Source organism: Parasteatoda tepidariorum, chromosome X1 (assembly GCF_043381705.1).
Source record: "Parasteatoda tepidariorum isolate YZ-2023 chromosome X1, CAS_Ptep_4.0, whole genome shotgun sequence".
Lineage (NCBI taxonomy): Eukaryota > Metazoa > Arthropoda > Arachnida > Araneae > Theridiidae > Parasteatoda > Parasteatoda tepidariorum.
In genome coordinates, this window is record NC_092214.1 from 64,267,422 (window position 1) to 64,288,722 (window position 21,301).

The following is a 21,301-nucleotide window of genomic DNA, read 5'->3' on the forward strand; positions in this document are numbered from 1 at the left end:
ATAAAAAAATGTTAGGTCAAAAGTTGTATTTTAATTTATCTCAATCATTAAAAAATTTAAGTTGCTTAAAGACAAAATCCTTAAAAAGTATCGTGAATATAATTTGGTTTCTTAAACTTAAGGTTGCAATGATCTCACAGTTTAACACTTTAAAAAGTGGTAACTGGAAAGATGTTGAAAGATATAAAAACTGAGGAAGGCATCTTTTTATTTATTGCACTTTATAATATTCCTTTCTTTTTCTTCTAAAATTGAAAAAACTTTTCAAAATTAAAAGACAGCATTAATGATTAAAACGTGCTCCTCTATTTGTTTATTTTTAATAAAATTACAAATAATATATATTATGAATATTTCATTCGAATAAAACTATACCTCAAAAAAAAAGGTTAATCATTCTTGCTGGCAAAATAGAGAAATGAGTTAAATAAAAAAAATTATGACTTATTAAATTAACTGAAAATTTTTGTATTTTTCTTAGCAGGTTGTCTGCAACTGAATTCATTAATGTTATTGGTATGTAGAATAATTTTTGTTTTATATTTGTTTATTTACTATTTTTCCATCATATTATTTTTAGGTATCTGCAATAAAATGGCAAACCTCCATTGGTTGTCAAGTTGCTGGATTCCTTGGAGTTTTAAGTACCGAGCTGTCAGTGTTTACACTCTCTGTTATTACACTTGAAAGGAATTATGCTATCACCCATGCCATGCACTTGAACAAAAGATTATCTCTCCGTCATGCAGGCTACATAATGTTTATTGGTTGGTCATTTGCTGGTGCCATGGCAGCATTGCCATTATTTGGTGTCAGTGACTATAGAAAGTTTGCCATTTGCCTTCCCTTTGAAACTGAAGATGTTTGGTCATTGACTTATGTTGTGTTCCTTATTTTGATTAATGGAGTAGCCTTTTTAATCCTCATGGGTTGTTATTTAAAAATGTACTGTGCCATTAGGGGCTCTCAAGCCTGGAACTCAAATGACTCTCGAATTGCGAGAAGAATGGCTCTACTGGTATTCACTGACTTCATATGTTGGGCTCCAATTGCTTTTTTTAGCTTGACTGCTGTATGTGGAATACAACTTATATCATTGGAGGTAATAATTTGAATGTATAACTATTTCTTTTTTCTGGAGTATCGATCATAACTTGGCAAAAAACAAGAACACCATTACATTTAGGAATTTATATGTAAATGATAGGTGCACCTTTACTTTTTTTTTTCAATTTTCTTCAACATTACTTTTTAAATATTATAATATTTTTGTTACATTTTACCTCACCAAGAGAAGTACTTGGCATTAATATGAACTTTCAATAATTTGCGACATTAAGAGACCCATATCAGCAGCTTCATAATTTATATCTTTCTCAGAATACAACATGAAAACTATTCTTTTTTATTTGATCCAAACTATAAATCAATTAACTTTATTAATTTTAGCTAATAGAATGTTCAAAATAAAAAATCAAACTTTTGTATATCTTTTGATTTAAAAATTAGATTTTCATGTTCTAAAATATAATCTTAATGGCCCAAAAGTTTAAACCTTGCAGAAATTAAATTATAAAATTACACAAGAACAGTAAGATTGTTAAGAAAAATGTATTTTCTTTAAACGAACATACTTTTTTTGACACATTTAAAACATAAGGAACATAAGGATTAGGAAAATATGATCGCAATAGTTCTTTTAGAAGAGCATTTTAGAGTTTGAGGGCATTTTTATTACTTTTTTAATTTTTTTCTAAATCACAATACTTGGGGAAAAAAATCTTTATCTCTTTTTTTTGCACAATTGTAAAACTCGTAATTTTAAATACAAGTTTAGAGTAATTTGTGACCTTAAATGAGTGAAAATGTCTATTCAACAACAAAAGCTCAAAATTGAAAGCTACAAAGTGATCATAGAATAAATATCTCATTTAGAATTGTTCAAATAATAAATTACTTTTATTGAACACTCAAGCTTTACCTTTTATAAAAAAAAATTTAAATACATAAAAAACAATTTGAGTTAATAACAATTTCCAGGAAATTACTTTTAAGTAGTGAAATATTTAAAAACTATTTTTCCATATTTTTGTATTGAAAATAAGTACAAAATTTTTAAACATACATTTTTCTATAAAATTAATAGTAATGATGACAGTTGTGCTACTTACTAAGTTACTGATTATGTTTTTCTTTCTTAAGTCATCCTTTTCAGTGATTCTAATTCTTTGGTTGTACAAAAAGATTTTTGTCCAGCAATAAATAATATCAATTTCCAGTTTTGTTGTATTGCTACAAAGTGAGATAAATTCAGTAAATGCTAAAAATTTGAATTAAAAATACACTTACATACAAGATGAAATGAATAATTAAAAGACAATATATTTCAAGCATTAGTCCATAAAATTTGCTAATGATAGATCATTTGTTGCTCTGTTGAGAACTATAGCAATGAAATAAATAAACTCGGTGTTAAAAAAAGTACAACTATGCGATAAATTAAAATAAAAGTTTAAAAAATTAGTGAAAAAACAAATTGACAAACAAAATCTATAAAATTTAATTTACTTTTTTAACACCTAAATATATTTTCATATTCTTGAATAAATTGTGGATAACTTAAAGAGTAGACTTATTTTAATAGATTGTTACCACAAATCATTTTCTAGATTTTAAAAAATATCAGGTATACTCAATGATATTAAAAAAAATTGAGAAAACCTATTTTCTAAGTGTACATTATGCAAAAAAAGAGAAAAATCAGGTTCATTCCACATCTTCTAAAGTTGAACAGCATTTTGTAACCTTTATCGCATGCCTACCAAGATATCCTGAATACTGGTAGACATGGGATAGTATAAAAATAATAAAATTAATTGAGTCATATAAGAAAATGAATCAGTATTAGGTTAAAAACAATTAAAATTTAAACTGCAAAAGTGTGTAACTTCCTTACAATTAGATATGTGAAAATATAAATAAATCATGGTTCATCTTTATCAACCTTGCATGTTTACAAAAATGCTTTTCATTATTTTAGGAAGCAAAGGTCTTCGCAATATTTGTACTACCACTAAACAGCTGCGCCAATCCTTTCCTTTATGCAATTTTTACAAAACAGTTTAAGAAAGACTGTGTTCACATATGCAAGCGAATAGAAGAATCAAGAGTTACCAGAGGAATAGGCAGAGGAAGACATAGTTCTAATTTCTCAAATAGACATACACCCATCACAACTAACTCTGCTGAAGCTGCAGCGAATGCTGGAAGTAATAGTGATCCAAATAAAGGTGGAAACTATTCAACTGAAACTTGTCAGTGCAGCAAAACTTCATGGAGCAGCAGCAAAGATACATCCCATAGAGGTTGGAAAGAATGGGCCCGAAAGTATTTTTTGTGTAAGCAGAAAGATGTAGACAGAAATGAGAGAGATGGTTTTACATATGCTATAGCTCAAATTCAAAAGAACTTAGAAAAACGAAGCAAGCATATAACTAGCATCACAAGTGAAAATTTTTCCTCTCGTTCAGATAGTTGGAGACAAAGTACTAATACAGGTAAAATAATCTTGTACTTAAAGTGTTTTAACAAGAAGTTTGCATTTCATTCATTTAAAAAACAATAGTTTTCAGAGAAATTTTGTGGTATACTTATTTCAATTCTAAGTACAAAATATGCACTTAATTATGGAATACAATATTTGTTAAGCAGTTGTTTCAGTTCTTCTTACTAGTGCCTCTGGACCAACAATTTATGCAAAAGAATGATATATTGGTTTAGTTTTTTTGATTTTCAGTTTTGAATTTTGTCTCAAGTAACATATTTCATCATAAATGTAAATGTCACACATTCTCTATAATTATTGTCATTTAAATTTACTATTATTTTCAAAATCTCAGAGACATGTAAATGGGCCATGAAAATGTGTATGAGCTGGTAATATATTTTAATTACTGATCTTCTGATGGGTGACTAAGTTTCCTTAATTTCTCCATCTGTCACTGTCATTTTATGTTCAAAATTTTACATGTATTTAGATAAATTTAGACTTTTTACCTTCAGACATTTTGTTGGAGATTATCTTAAAGATAAAACTTACATCATTGTCCAAGCAATAATCGAAGTGCTTGAAGACAATACCAGAGGGTATATCTACCAAATAGCCAAATTGTGCTAAAACATGATAGGAAATTTCTTGAAAGGAACTTACTAGTAAGAAGAGCTAAAACAGCTGTTTAGCAAATATTGTTCTTCTTACAAGAAAATTCCTTTCAAAAAATTTTCTATCATATTTTAGCACAATTTGGTTATTTACTAGATGTTAGCTCTGGTATTATCTTCAAGCACTTCAATTATTGCTGGGGCAATGATGTAGGCTTGATCTTTAAGATAACCTCTAAGAAAATGTCTAAAGGTAAAATGTCTAAACTTCTATAAATACATTCAGAATTTTGAACATGAAATGTTGGAAATAGAAATTAAAGAAACTTATTCACTCATTCAAAGAACCTGTAACTAAAATATATAACCAATTCATACACATTTTTATTGACCCATTTACATGTCTCTGTTAGATTTTGAAAAAAGTTTTAAAAAGTGAATTTAAATGAAAAACATTATGGAGGATGTTTCACAATTATGAGGAAATATTGTGACAAAAACTCTTAACTTAATATTAAACAACCAAAATAGCATATTCTTTTACATCAATTGTTGGTCCAGAGAACCACTGATAATTATTTTATTAAGTTGGTCCGAATCATATTTTTAAGCATTTCATTTCCTCTTTTCATAACATTTCAGAAATAAATTTATGCCATTCAAATATACCAATTGAACAATCTTTTAAATTAGAAATTAGTTAATAAAGAATGAGTTTAAAAAAATTGCAGTCTAGGAACTATTTAATTCATTCCTCTAATGTATTCATAAAATACAAAGATTGTTTTATATTATTAGCATTATTTATATTTCAAGAAATGCTATAATTTTACTTTTAAGAATTATACCCAACACATATTTATCTCATTTTAGGTACTATACCAATGCGCTTATTTGATCAAGATAGTAAACAAGGATCTTGGTCTCTTCAAAGAAAGGCTTCAGAAGATTCAAATATTTCATACAGTCGTCAGGATTCATCCACCTCAACATTTCACATGTCCCGTTCAAGCTTTAGCAGTGACAGTTCTACCCAGCCACGTGCCTCTAGACCATTGTTAAACAGTGCAATAATGAGCAATAGGGAATCACTGCGAAAGAGTCGAGAAAACAAGCCTAAACTCTGCAGACAAGGAGCAGTAAGTGAGGAGAAGTCACAGACTCATAACAGACAAGAATTAGTTAGATGTTTGACAGAGAAAAACATCGATACTTTGTGTCCAAAATGTGCAAGAGAACAACAAAAAGATAAAGCACTGAATGAAAGGCTTGCCTGCTTTTATAATAAGTTAGCAGACAGTAGTTATGCTGAAAATGAGACAAGCTCTTCCAAAGATGATGAGTTGATATTATCGAATGAATGTTCACCCTCTGAAGAAAAAACATTGTTTGATTTTTCTTTACAAGAAGTTAAAACATTTGCAGCAACTCAAAGACCACATATTGAAGTTAATCCAATGGAAGAGAAGAAGACTGACAATTTTGTTGAAATTGAACAACCAGAAAATTTTCAATATGTCCCAAAATCCAAACTTCAAGTTGATACCAAAGAAGGAGATACAGAAAAATGTAAAAGTTTGATTGATATTAGTATTAAATTAAATGTGGAGGGAGCAAAAAAATCTTCCTCTGACAATTCACTTAAAAAACTATCTTTAAGTGGTTTACCAGTTGCATTCAAGTCTTTACCTAGTCATGAAATAGATTATGCAGATGTAAGCAGCTCGTCAAAAACAAGAACAAGTACTTTACGTTCATCTATCAGTGAAATTATTGTTCAAGAACCTGAAGAAGAAAACTATCAGACTCTGATATCACAAATTAATACCTTTACAAACAAAAATATAAGTGAAAGTAAAAACAGCCAGCATTGGAATTTTCTTGAACCTGCAAAAAAAGATGAAAAGGACATAAAAATATCTACTTCTTCCCCAAATATCACAACAAAATGTCATGAAACAGCTCCTCTTCTTAATGGATGATGTGCATGTGCTCCATATCGTATGAGTACTGTCTAGCTAGTCCTTTAATACATTTTTAAGTTCCTGGAGACAATTTATTTATCAATGTATTATTTTGAAACAAATTTGTAAACACTCTGTATCAAAAACTGAATTACAGTTACCTTTAAAACATTCACAACGTAGAGTTTTTGAAAAACTAGATCAAATAAAAGTGTACACACAGTTGATTCTAAGTTTGTAAATATTCTTTAAACCTTAATCTTAAGATTTAAAATTATCCTGCCCCAAAAAGTTTTATATTAATGAACAAAAGAAACTTTTAGAAATAAACTCTTGCAAAACCTGAATAGTGAGTTTATTTTTGGAGAATATAAATACCTTAAAATTGACGTAATTAAAAAGAGGCCAAGCATGAAATTTCTTCAATTTTCTATTGTTAGAAAAATTTAGGTAATTCAAAATTGCATGCCTATTATTTTTCAAAATATGGCAACAATTTTGATTAACAAGATTTTTCAGTGTAATTAAAAATTTTGTTCCCATGCAGTACAGTTCCATATCCACAGTAATTTTTTTCAGATGTGAAATTTAATTAAGTATGAATTAGACTGGACCTTTCACCAAAGCATGAAAATGAAAGAGTTTCCAAGTGGTACTCTACAAAACATGACCATTTAAAAAATAATATTAAGATCGCCATTATAGAAAATTCTATCCGAGTTAAAACTTACTTCAAAATGTTAAACAAAATGGGAAAGTTAAGAATAATGTTACTTCATAGATAAACTTTAAAAAAAACATTAGAATTTATTCCCAGGCAAAAAATACAAACTTCAATACATTTACTAATCAAAATTGATAACAGAGAGTTTACAAATTTAGAAAAATTCATGTCAATTAAATCCTTTAAAGTGTGTGCCAAATTCAGATGTTACATTAATGAAGTGTATGATATTATGCTTATATTTTTTAACTACAATATAACGGTCATCATAATTTTTACATAATAACAAAATAATTCAATAAGACTTATTGTCTGCTTTAGTCTTTTGCAACTACTTTCACTGTTCAAAACAAATTTTATCTGTTTCTCTCACATATATTTCCCTTAAATACATATGTATTGAAATTTAGAGATAAATAACATCATTTTTTTTAAAAAAATATCAGTTTCAGACATTGCAGTAGAAGAATAGTAAAACTACACACATATGCAACAGTATGTTATTCATTAAATTGGGTGACTTAATAGATTTTTCTTATTATAATTGTTTATTTATTCTTATTATTATTCTGATATTTCAAAATCAGCTTCATATATTTTAATTTCTATACAATTAACTTTCAGGCCCATAAAGCTGTAGTACAGTCGGCAAAAAAATTATACCAATTATAAAATCTTCATAGAACATTCAGTTTATCAAAAACTGCAAATTTTAGATACATTTTCAAGCTCGTTAATTAGACATTTCGACTTCTGTTGAATTTTAAAAAGGAAGCAAGTTACCATAAAAAAATTTACCATTAAATAATGCAACTGAAAAACTGTTTAAATTTAAAAAATAAATAAATATTGCCAAAAAATAGAAGTTAGACTTCTCTGTTGATTTTTAATTGAAATTGGAAGTATTTTGTAATTTTAATGAAACACAAGACATTGACAAAAAGTTAAAACATGTTAACATAGTTAAACTTAACATGAAACTTACCTCTTGAAATCAACAAATGTTGAAACCAACTCTAATGTTCATTAAAACCACCAAAACCATCTTTGAGTTGGGAAACTTCAAAAACCTGGAAAACATGATAAACTTATAATTAAATCTGTTTTTAATGATATTTGTCAAAATATTTTTCATTTACAATAATAGTCATTGTGAGATAAAAAGTTTTTTAAAATACTTTTTTTCATAACAACTGAATTCTACTTTATACAAAAAAAATACATTTCTCTTACATTTGCTTCTTAATATAGCTAAATCAAATTACCTCTTATTGTTACATAATCTTGGATTGTTTCTCAAAGTAGCAAAAAACAAAATGAAATTTCAAGGAAGCAATCAATTGCAATCAGAAATTTTTTCAGCATTTAAAAGTCTACAGAATTAAATTGTAGAAAGATTTAAAATTTTTCTTAAGTTAAAAAAATTTTAATTTTTCCTTGATAATTTTCAGAGCTGCATAATTTTTTTACACATCGTATTTATTAGTAAATAAAATAATCCCTTTCACACCACATTTCTAGCATACTATTGAGTCCATACAAGTAAGTTTTTACTAAGCGAACACGTTTTAAAACTGATATTAAAGAAAAAACATTTTTAAACCCCTAAGATTAAACAGGGTTAATGGAACAAATATTTATTTTGAATATTTAAAACACTTAGTATTTCAACTCTAAAAGATGCTGAATAAAAAGAAATTTTTCACAAATATTAAATCTTATGATGCAAAGTTGACGGCAAATGTAGTTAAGCACATTAAAATAAATAATCACTGATTGCAAATATAGAAAACATATTTATAAAAGTACAGTAATGAAACTGAGGAACTACTTAGGTTAATTTTCCATAAATTTTAGTGTGATGTTGGAAAAACTGTCTGGTTCTTTTCTATACTTTTAGGGCATAACTCAATAACCTCCTTAAAAAAGAGCAATTTTACTACTATTGATCATTAGGTTTAAAACTGTATGATTGATTACGAAAAACACACAGTACAAAATTAATTTTAAAATAAACACTGTAACTAAATACTGTGTCAATAACTTATTTTAGTTATTTTTAAATACTAACATTGATCTTAATACGAGGGCTGTTTTTTATGCAAGAGGCATTTGAAAATAAAACCAAATGAAAGAAAGTTTTTAAGAAGCAAATTTTTTTTTATTCTACATACGTTTCTTTTTTCAAAATAATTACAAAGTTTGCTAAAACACTTATATCTTACACTTGCCAGCTGCCGCGAAAATGATGTTTGAAACACTGGAAAAGGTGAAAATCACTTAGCGCAAGGTCTGGGCTGTGTTGAGGGGTGGTCCAAAACTTTCCAGCCAAAAGAGTTCAATAAAGCTCAGGACTGAGCTGTGGAGAGAGTCATTGTCATGGAGTAGCAAAATTTTCTGTCAGCATGCCAGTAGGAAGCTTCATAAACTTTACAAATCTGCCGGTAAATGCATTTTTGCAGACTAAAAACACAACACTGACTGTACCTTATACGCAAAGGGGCAATTTGTTAAACTTGAACATTTTAATGACACAGAACTAACTATATGGGTTACTTATTACTGAGCACAGTTGCTTCCAAGGAATGCCAGGACATGACGCATGTGTTACCTATTAGTGTACACAACAAAATGGTCCTTACTTTAGAAAACAGCCCTTGTAGATTTGATCTTATTTTAGTTATTTTTAAATACTAACATTGATCTAAATAGACATGAGTCTATTAATTCATAACATAATATGTATATAAGAATATAAACTGTTTTCTAACTATAGCAAGTTAATAACTATAAATTATATAAAATTCTATGACCAAGTTTAATAATTCAGAAACTGTGTAGTAATTATTATTTATAAACATACTTTTTTTTAAATTCACACTTGTATATAGAAGAAAAAAATTGTGAATGGTGCAAGTTTATTAGTTTGTTTTAAAACGCTCTACTTGTCAAGTAAAATGTCTAGTTTGTGTTTAATATTTATTCTGAAACATCTATTATGTTTTGCATTTATTTTTACCTTCCATGTCTGTGAAAAAATATTTATTGCAACATTTCAACAGTACATTTGAAAAATTTGTTTGAATATAATATTTGCAAATAAGATATCTGTGATATATGTTAAATGTGTTTGTTTTGTTACTTGAGTCATTTTGAACAGATGCATGTATTAGGTCAAAAAGTGAAGAAAAAAAAACATTAAATTTAATCACTTTTTTATTGTGTAAATTTATTTAATTTAGTTTAAGCAAAGCACTTTTTATTTAAGAAACAATTAACTTAAATAAAACCAACATGATAGAAAATAACCACGGTAGGATTTACATAGTCAAAGAAGTAGCAATATAACAATGATCAATTATAACAAGTATTTTTCAACTGTTTCATTAGGTGCTACTAAGAATTCACTAATTATATATACTAATTATGTATAAGAATTCACTAATAATAATTTTGAATTTCACTAATAATAATTTCACTAATAATTTGAATAATTAATTTTGATAAAAAAGAGTTTTAAGGACTAAATTCCTAGTTTAGGCAGCAAAGGCCTCAGGCACAAAATTTGGCCTTTATCTGATGTATATCTCGGGCGGACTTGGGCTCTAAGTAATTCCATGTATCTCAGGCTTGGGTGGGCTCTGATTAAAATTATTTGGGCACAGGCAGAATCAGAACTCCAAAAGTAAGCCCAAAGTCATAGCTAAAGATGACACAATAACTGCTTTTCAAATTTCAAACTTCTACAAAATCTTGATAAATTATATGACTTTTTTGTTAGCAGTTGTATACATAATATCTCTAAAAATGGCTAATGACGATACTAATGAGAATCTATAAGGATTTGAGAATTTTTCAAGAGTTTGAAACATTTCATTAAATCAATATTGTTATTCAGCATATTTGAATCAATTAAGAAAAAATAATTTAAAACATTATTATAGAAAGCACACTTGCAAATTAAGATATTTAACATATCAAGTAGAAGGATAATACTCATTTACTGCTATTTTTAACTATGAACAACATTATACATCTCCAGTGATCTCCGACGAAAAATTAAAATTTTCTAAGATGACGATTTTTGTCTTAATTAATCACCACATTTTGTTGCTATTTTTAAAATTTTTTGGCTTACCATTTTAATAGAATAAGACCCATATTCACTAGCACAGGCTATTTTCAGGAAATCAATGGGCAAAAGTTAATTCAGAGGTTAAACTAAAAATATTATTCTTCAGCCAAAATTTTGCAAAACTTACAGATTTCATAATCGAGTCCCTCCAGGTAACCCTTAGTTTTTGGGAGTTATCAGTAGTTTGCTACAAGCAACAAAAATGGATGACTATTACTGAGTTTTAGCTTGATATTAAAACTGTTGAAAAAAAGGAAAGATATGTCTCTAGTGTAAGAAATAATGATATAGTACCACTATGTTTCTGTGATATTCGTATTTAAAAAATATAAAAAAAAAAAAAGATGTTCCATATTTAAAAAGAGTGAAGTTCAGCCAATAAATGTTTTTATTTTGCCTCATAAACTTCACCTGATTTTTATTTTACTTTTGTCAAGCAAGCAGTTAATTGTTTTAGGGTTTATATAATTAGTTTTACTATATTAAACACACGTTACTTAAAATAAATAGGACTGCATGTTTATAGGGAATGCATAATTGCATTTAAATACATACACTACATGTATTTTCAGCAGATGGTAGCATAATACAGCTCCCGTTATTTCAATCAATGATACAATACATTGATTTCTATACTAATTTGAAATGCGTTCTACAAAAATAAGAAAAAAAAAAGTTCCTTTTTCATTTTCATTTTAGAGGAAGTTTTAAAAAAGTGGTTTAAGATATACATAATATATTATAAAGAAAATATGAGATTGAAAACTGAATATAAACATGAGGATAATAGTATAGGCATACTGTTGATAAAAATAAAATAAGACTAAAAACATAAAAAAATAATAATGAAGCAAAAGTATGTTTCAAAACTCAATTTAGGAAAACGGGTATGTTTATTTGAGATAAATTTAAATAAAGTAAAGCAATGTGAATACAACACAAATAAAGACACAAAACCTAATATAAATTTCAGTTCTATAGACAAAAATCTTCCTCGGTGTCAAAACACAAAATGCATACATTGCTTTTCTGCTTATTTGTGTATAGACCCTGAGGAAGGTTCTTGTTAATAGAACAGAAAGTATAAAAATCTATGTTCATTTTCGTACCTTCATTTGGGCTGTATTCATACATAGCACTAGACTTAACCTATCCTCATTTGAATCAATTTAAATATTTTAAATAGCTTTTTTTTTAAAAAAAAAAACTTGGGCAGCTAATGATTACATTAATATATATATATATATATAACCCTAGTTAGCATACTCTATTAAAATTTTACTAAGCTTACAAAACATGGGCTAAGCAAATTTACACGAGTGTGCGTGTGTTGTTTATTTTATGACAGTTGTTTATTTCACTATTTTTGACACGGAAAGTGACAGAATTAATGAATATTGATAATAAATTTGTCACTAACTGACTAACTAACCTAAAACTGACTAAGCTATATCTAATATTGAAGTTACACTTGAATATAGCAGCAAAGCTGAAATTGCTAGATTGAACTGCTAGATTGAACTTAAAAATTGCTAGATTGAACTTAAAATATTTTTAGACAAATGAAATAAAGATAGTTACTAAAAAGATTTAATAATATGGTATTCAAATTACTTCAGAATTGCAATAACTATTAATAAATATCAAAACCTTATAAAGAGTTTGCATGCATAAATAAGCTGTATATACATATAAAAACTTTTTTTAAAAAAGCATAATTTTATTCAGAACAAGTATTAAAAAAACATAATGGATTTCTCTATGAAGCAGGTAATTATCCAATAGACAAATTAATTTATATGAAGTTTAGCTGTACTAAGTATTCCATAGCGATAGCCCTTAACATTTATTCTTAGAAACCTTGTAAAAAATTGAAGAAAAAGTAAAGGGAAGAGCTTTGTACCTTGGATCAACTTTTAATTTATTTTTTTTTATGGAAAAAGTAATAATTCAAATAATTGAAAGTAATAATCATGGGAAACGCATAATGTGTTTGTCTATAAATATAGTTTTTTTCTTTCTTTGAACCACTTTTGTCATACATTTTAGAACTTTTTGTATCTTAGACCATTGGAAGTTAATGCTTGGATAACAGTTATTTCCAATTATTTTCTTCTAAATTTGATTAAATTTGGACATTTTAAAATTGGACATTGTTTTATTCGGTGTGAGAGGCAAAGTTCACAGAAAGGACCTGTTGCAAATAATTGAGGCCTATCCAGGGTACAATGCTAGGTACAGCAAATAGTCCTGACCTACAGCAGTCTTAGTAGTAAGCCAAAGAAAAAATATGAACATCTTTAAGAGAAAAACAGGACATTTTTTGGAATAGTATACATATACCAAACCTACTTTTAAGAAAGGCAAACTAAAAGCATAATTTGCTTAGAATAATATAACATGACTGTGACATTGGGTCACTGAATTACATTTTGCATTTTTCACCCTTTCCCTCGTTAAGGCCGCCATATAAATTTCTGCTGATTCAAAATTCTTAGTCTGCCAGGCGCCGTGCACCTGTTTGTCTGCTTCTTTGACTGACATGTGCGATTTCAGCATTGTTTCAGTGTTAATTGTAACTCACTTCTTCTAAGTTTTCCAAAAAATAAATATTGGCTGATTAAATTTAGTGGGGCAAAAATAAGTTTAATAAAAATGTTAAATTTAGGGAAGAAATAAGCTCCTATATAAATACCAAGACATCCCCAGAAAGAACATATTTCACACATTTACCAGCATGCTGTAGCATTTATTCTCTAAATTCAAACTTTCCCCACCATTTTCTTTCACTCCGATGGGAGTAAAAATGGCACTTTCACCCCAGTAGTTTTCCTCTTATGCTAGGCAGTTCCTGATTTTTTTCTTCACATAGAAGGGTGCAATCTTCTCCAGACTTTGCTGTTTCTTGGAATTGAATGTCCCCAAATCCTGCTTGGTCTCCGATAATAGAGGTTAAATTCTTCTTCAACAACTGACAACAATGCTCCTTTGCTTTACTTGATCCATCTTGTCCATGGAAATAACGACCATTTTTTTTTCTATTTTCTTCTTCTTCTCTATTCTTTCAGTGACATCAGAATTTCCATTAAGGTAGTATAATTTTTTTAACGTCATTTTTGTGATGTTTTTTTAAAGAAACTGCTTGAACATTCCTTGTTAGAGGTTTCTGCTTGAATAACATTCGCAATTGTACTTTCCATTATACTGATTTTTTTTCGGCCTATAAATTCATTATTTTTCATTTGACAAAAAGGTCACTTAATAAAAATAATTTCACTTAGTAAACCTTTTATATTAAAAGTTTTTACTTATCCTAAAAATAATAATTTAATTATTAACTTATATAATAAACTTATAACCCTTATTCATTATTCATTTTATGATTTTAAGAAGGCATACATCATGGTGCCATTGCAGGATCAAGTTGAACATTAACAGCACCAACCACCCTCAAATTCTATTTTGTGCCTTTTGAGGAAAACCTAATCATTTAATGATAGACTATAGGAAATACAAAAGTTCACCACATCAAATACTAACCAAGGTCCCATTAATCCTAGTATACAAAGCATAACACTTCCTCAGTTTACTCTCTAATTCCCTGTCCCCACATAGATTCAATGCTCTGTAGCAATGTGCTTTCACTTATTCTAGTTCAAACTGAAACTTTTCATTCGGAAACTGATGTAAATAATGCTAGTAATCCTTCAGAATTAAGAGGTCAGAATCAGAAATTTAAGGGTAATGGATGACCGTGTTTCCTCATCCACTTTTTACATTAATTATTTCATGTCATCTAAAATGCATAATTCAAATTTGTCAATCAAAAACTTCTTAATTGGTGATATTGATGAAACGATTGAAAAAGTAAATATTGTTTCTATCGATATTAAACTTCCCAACAATTTAATCTAAATTTAATAATATTGGTGTAAATTTTCTAATTGACTCTGGCTCTTCAATTTCTTTACTTTGAACACTGTTAAGAAAATTAACCATAACCTTAAAGTTAGGTATTTATCTAGAAAGGTACAAAATAGAACAGTTAATTCCCAGTTACAATTTTTAACATGCGTTGAAATTTCATTTAAAATAGAAAATCATTTTTTCAGACATCATTCCAAAGAATTATAGAATATGATTTTCTAGAAAAACATAATGTTCTCATTGATTGTAAAACGCAGTGTGATCATTTCAATAATTTTACTAATAAATTAAATAATTTCAGTGTAGATAACTATAATGTTTTTTCTGTTAAAGATAAGAATGAGCAAATATCTGTTGTTTTAGCTAATGAACTTTTTTCTTAACCACAGGCACTGAATTTATCGTTCTTCGCTATGGAAGGTGCCGTAAGTGTTGCTCATTTTGCGATACCTGGTGAGCACCTTGAGACCAAAGTCACAGAGGCAAGCAACATTACCCACGCCACACTGCCACAGATACCCGTTTTATAGGGTGGGCCACATTCACACATCACACAATAGAGAACACACAAAGAGAAACATCCATGCCCTGAGCGGGATTCGGCTTTGTGGTCAGACACACTGACCAAGTATCGAACCAGGTGATACTCATATAGCCAAGTTAAATATTTTAAATGTTTGTCAACAGAAAGGTACAGATGCATATTTTTAACCTGAGTGTAATTCTGAAGTTGATATACAGCCTTCAATTAGTGTAGTAAATAATAATTCATTTAATACCCTAGTAATTTGGAACAAACTGTTCATTTAAATAAGAATCCAAAAATTGGCTTTGTAATTTTTAATTTTAACATTCAGAATAATAATGATGCAAATTTACAACAAGATCATGATATAAAAAAGTGCAATTTAATTACTGCTTCTGAAGAGATTTTAAATTTAAGGAAAAATGAATTAAAACAAACTGATTTTGATTTAGAGCATTTAACCACAGAACAAAAACAAATACTTCAAGAAATTTTATTTAAGAAATTTGCTGCTTTTTTAAGAACCACAAAAACGCTTGAATGTACTGGTCCTGAAACTCCTTCTTTAACTTTAAAAAATAATAATGCTATTAAAACTTTATCTTTTGAAGTACCCTATGCTTTGAGAGATGATATAAAGCAATTAGATTAGGTTAGTGGAAGCAGGTATAATTCATAGACATACTAGCCACGCCACTGTGCAGCTTCACTAGACCTAGATAAAAAGACTAGTAGAGTTGTGAAAAATTCTAACAATTGCAAACCTAAACATAGACTTGATTTAGACTTAAGACTTTTAAATTCTGTTGTGGAAAGCTTCACCTATCCTTTACGTAAAATTAGTACTATTATAACTGAGGTTTCATCATATGTTTATTTCTTAAAACTTGACATTAGAGAAGCTTATAGACAAATTTTACTCCCACAATATCTACAAGATATTTTAACGTTTACTATTCCATTGGGATCTTTCGCAAATAGACAACAGGTCTTTGGCCTCAAAATGGCAGCGGGCACTTTTCAGGCATTAGTTGATTTAATTATCGAAGAATTAAGTGCGTAAGTGATTCTCTGCTTACCAAGATGATTTCTTAATCGGTGCTAAATTTATTTGAAGAAATGGCTAACAGAATTTCTGTCTTACTTAAAATCTTGGTTCAATTTAACATAATGTTAGTCCCAAATAAATGCCTTTTCCTTAAAAATTCCGCCGCATATTTAGGTTTTATAATTTCTCATAAGTTGTATAACTCCAACTTGCTCTAATAATACTAAATCACAAAATTTGCTACTCCCTGTAATCCTAAGCATGTAAAGAAGTTTATAGGTGTATCTGGATTTTGTCATCTTATACCAAATTTTGCTCAATTCATTGCTGTTCTGACTAAGTTTCCACAAACCAATGTAAATTTAAATGGACTACTGAACAACAAGAAGTTTTTGATGCATTGCAGCATACTTTCTTTTCAAATCCATTTTATTTTATAATCGTCATTGAATAGCCGACCCAATTTTATGGGTTTACGACTACTAATGTTCAACTCCGCAGCCTTGTAATTTCGAACCCAATCCAGAAGACAAGGGAACTCCTGGATCGAGTATTGGAAAAATTTTGCCTTTGTGGGATTTTTTCGATGGAGCTAACCCGCATTTACGTTACACGGAAAGGAAGACCACCAGAACCTCTCGTGGTTAGCCTAATGGCAAGGGAACTCTAACCCATGATCCGTCTACCACTAAGGATATTTCACGTCAGCACTGTGATCAGTGAAGCCGGGTGCGGAATTCGTATCGCCTGGGATTCGAACCAGGTTTGCCTCATTGGAAGGCGAACGCTCTATCCCCTGAGCCATCGCGGCTCTTTCAAAACCATTTGTAAAATTACCTGATTTTACCAACAAATAAAAATTTCCTCAATACAGATGCCAGTAAATTAGGAATTTCAGCTGTATTGCTGTAAGAGCATGAGGGATCTCTTTGCCCTGTTTCATTTCTTAGCAAAGCATAATACAAATCTGAGAAAAATTATCCAGCTATTAAATTAGAACTTTTTGCAATATTTCAAGATGTTACTGCATTTAAATCATATTTATATAATAGACAGTTTTCCATTTTAAGTTATAGCAAACTATTAAAACATTATCATAAAACAATTTCACTTGCTGATATAGTAACATGTTGACTCCTAGCTTAAAGTGAATATTCTCTTGATTTTGTGTTTTTACATAGTCATGAAAATGCTCTAGATGATTAGTTCAGTCGATCACCTGACCCAAATTTAAATCAACCAGCATTAAATTCTGATGACTCAGAACTAATTTTACAGTAAACTGATCAAGTAGAAAAACATGTAATCAATAAATTAACTAATATTGACTCTGACTTAGAAATTTTTCTTCATACAATTTAAATCTGAACAAGCTAAGGATCGTAATATTCAAGAAATTATTTCTCCTTAGTAAATTAGAGGAAAACTGAAAATTTCTTTTTATCTGATAATCTGTTGATGCATGCAACTGAGCTCTATTCTCATAAACACCAAATTGTGGCACCAAAATCATGAAAAGCTAAAATTTCAAAAATATGTCATATTTCACATACTAGTATACAGAAAACTTATGAACAAATTACAAATAGATATTTCTGAAAAGGTGGTCATAGTGACACTTAAAATTATGTTCTTTTGTGTAACTTGTGTATACGGCAAAAGCAATTTTCGAGCAAACCGTCTCTTTTAAAACCCATGTGGATACCTCAAACACCTGGTCAATTTGTCTCAATGGACATTGTTGGTCCAATTAAAGGTGGTGGTTATGTCTAAACTATTATTGATCACATTTCTTGCCATTTAAATTTAAATCAATTAGCTAATTTAACTTCTGAGACTGTTGCTAAACATTTGATTTAATTATATTTCTCATTATGGTCGCATGTTGTATCTGATCTTGGCACTCACTTTCAGGCTGAGGTTTTAGAGTTAATCAAAAAGAAATTGGGTATTAAATTAGCCCACAGCAGTGCGGCCCAACCACAAAGTAACGGTATGTGAGAGCACTGAGACAAAGCAGTTATAACATTACATGATAAAGATGTCTCGCTTTTTAATAGTCTATTAATTCATCAAAATATTAATAATGGTACTGTGCATTCTTCTACAAAATTCACACCTAATATGCTTCATTATGGCCATAATCTCTCATTCATTTTTGACTGTTTTGAAACTGAGGTTGAGCCAGTGCATCTTGATAAATCTCATTATTTAATTGATACATTGAATGAACCTAATCTTGCGTATGAACATGCATACAATAATTCTGAAAAAGCACAGGCTAAGCAAAATTCTAGACAAAAGTTAAAGCCGAATTAAGTTCTTTAGATATTGGTGATTTTGTTCACTTTAAACATAACAATGTTTTAAGCCAAAATTTGGTGTACCCTTCACCATCCTTTCTAAATTTAATGTTGACTATGTGATTCAACTTTCAGACAGTCCCACAGCACATAAGTGAACTGCCCATATTGACTGTTTATGTCTCTGTCCCTACAGAAAACAAAATTTGCTTTCTCATCCCCTTTGGATACCTTTCCCAATGTAGCCAATAATGTTCCAAAATCTAGTGATACTTTTCCAAAAACATGTCCATAAAACTTAAGATCAGGATAACTGCCTTTCTGAATTAATTCATTTTGTATGTATGTTTTAAGTGATATGTGTAATGTTATGAGTAATATGTATAATGTTGAGTTTGATGAGGGTCGTCAAATATTCCATGGGTCAATGTTGCATCATATCATTCCTAATGTAACTATGCATGAACTTAGAATTTTTTTTTATTGTTATCGTTGTTAATTTATGTCGCACTAGAGCTGCACAATGGGCTATTGGCGACGGTCTGGGAAACATCCCGGAGGATGATCCGAAGACATGCCATCACAATTTTGATCCTCTGCGGAGGGGATGGCACCCCCGCTTCGGTAGCCCCGAGGACCTGTGCGAGAAGTCAAGCACTTTACGGTAGAACAGTTTAACGAGGACCAATACCGCAAACCCTCGGTCCCTACGCAGACTGATCCAAGTGGTCACCCACCCGCACACTGACCGTAGCCAGTGATGCTTGACTTCAGTGATCTGCTTAACGATCAGTCCACTGCGGGACTATAATTTATTTTTTTTTAAACAATCTATTGTAATTACTGAGGATCATTAATATTTCATATTCTTACTAGAATAATTCAATTTATTTTATTGCAAATGGTTTGTAGATGTGGGGCAATTCCCTCTACGATTGCTCTCTATCAGATGAGGACAAGGTTGTTGGTGTTGTGGTTATCAAAATAATAAAACTTTTCTCAGCTCATTTTTGGTTTTTCAGATTTTCTGTCCAGATTCTTCCATATTTGATTTCTGTAAGTTTAGTGCTCTGGTTTATGAGGTTAATGTTTTTTTTATTTTTTTATTATTAAGCCTAACTTCTGTATAGCATATTTTTTATTATGTAGTGAATTTTTCTTTACATATTTTTTTTATTTCTGTCTACATACATTTTTGTATAATGCATAGTAATCACAGCTCTTCTGCAGTATGTAGTAAATGATTACATATTGTTTCGGGAGGAATTTTATACAATGATGAGATATAAATGTTTTCTGCAAGGTATTTTGTTCTTGCCTGCGATTTTTGCGCAAGGTTAAATGTATGATTAATTTAATTTTTTTTTTTTTAAATAAAAAAAATTTCTTACTTTTAAGTTGTTTTTTTTTTACCAAGGCTTTTCTTTCTCTTTTTGTCTTAAGTTATTTACAGCTGTAATTTTAATTGATTTTATTCTTAATTGACTTTTTTTTAATTAAATTAGTCTTGCAGGGTTCCCACTCTATAATGAGATTGAAATTCNACTTTCAAGGACTCTCAAGGACCGTGGGAACCCTGTCTTGCTTTTAACATTCATAATTTTTTTGCATTTGGTTAGTACAGAAATGAACATGAATCAAGTTTTTTCGGTTAGCTCATAATTTCGTCAGTCTTTGGTTTATTCATGTGTTAAGTTTCTCTTAATGCATTGTTTTGGTTACGCATAAAAAGTTTATAATATCCTTTTCAGAAACAAAAAAAACTAGATATTTTGCTCATACCTATATTACATAAAATCAGAATTGATATAATAAATGATTTTCGTTTTACATTTTTTTTAATATACATTTGCTTATCAATAGTGGTAACAATAAATATTTCAGTTTATGTAATTATCCTGTTAGGAACTCCGTGTTTCTCATTTTTCTGTACTACATAACTCCTCCTCAGAAAAATTTGATTTTGGCTTTAGATGTTTGTAACATTATGTATTTATGTATTTTGTGTGTATAGAGTGTACTGAAACTTTGGGTAGTCAATTTTTTTTCTTCCTTTTTCCATAATTTGAATCTAAAATTTACAAAAAATTCCTTAAAAAAATGCAACAAATTTTAAAAGAGTAACTATTTGAAGTTTTTCTACAAAATTGCGCTAGACAATTCCGTCCAAGATTTCTCCAGTAACCTTCCAATCTCATGGCACTTTATTCTTTCAGTAACACCTCATTTTGGCAGACTCTGGGAATTCAAAATTAAATCAACCAAGAGACACCTGCTGAAAGTATCCAACTCAGCTGTACTGAATTTTGAAGAATTGGCTATGCTCTTGTGCCAAATTAAGACTTGTCTTAATTTCAGATTATTATGCCCATTAACCTCTGAAATAAGTGATCCAGAGGCTCTTTCACCAGACATTTCCTTGTCAGTGTTTCACTTCTTTCATTTCCTGAGAGAGACTCAACACCATCCGTATGTCTCAAATCTAGATGGTCTTTAATTCAAAAACAATTCAT

The 21,301-nt window shown here is 29.3% G+C and overlaps 1 protein-coding gene and 2 long non-coding RNA genes across 7 annotated transcripts in view; 2 read left to right on the forward strand and 1 right to left on the reverse strand.

Annotated features, from left to right (window-relative positions):
* LOC107452618 (leucine-rich repeat-containing G-protein coupled receptor 5) overlaps positions 1 to 10,068 on the forward strand; it is a 210,505-nt gene extending 200,437 nt beyond the window's left edge. Inside the window, exons 17-19 of the mRNA XM_016069153.3 lie at positions 581 to 1,102; positions 3,041 to 3,557; positions 5,035 to 10,068. Of these exons, the coding sequence (XP_015924639.2) occupies positions 581 to 1,102; positions 3,041 to 3,557; positions 5,035 to 6,143 (2,148 nt within the window). The 3' untranslated portion in view covers positions 6,144 to 10,068. The remainder of the gene's footprint in view (positions 1 to 580; positions 1,103 to 3,040; positions 3,558 to 5,034) is intronic.
* LOC107452619 (uncharacterized) overlaps positions 1 to 21,301 on the reverse strand; it is a 42,540-nt gene that overhangs the window by 4,973 nt on the left and 16,266 nt on the right. For all 5 annotated transcript variants that reach the window (XR_011638286.1, XR_011638290.1, XR_011638289.1 and 2 more), the window contains exons 6-7: positions 7,835 to 7,919; positions 2,172 to 2,292 (exon numbers count right to left, since the gene is read on the reverse strand). This is a non-coding gene — a long non-coding RNA (uncharacterized lncRNA). The remainder of the gene's footprint in view (positions 1 to 2,171; positions 2,293 to 7,834; positions 7,920 to 21,301) is intronic.
* On the forward strand, positions 15,333 to 21,262 carry LOC122271784 (uncharacterized). Its single transcript, XR_006226579.2, has 3 exons — positions 15,333 to 15,551; positions 19,811 to 19,870; positions 21,005 to 21,262. It is a non-coding gene; the product is annotated as an uncharacterized lncRNA (long non-coding RNA).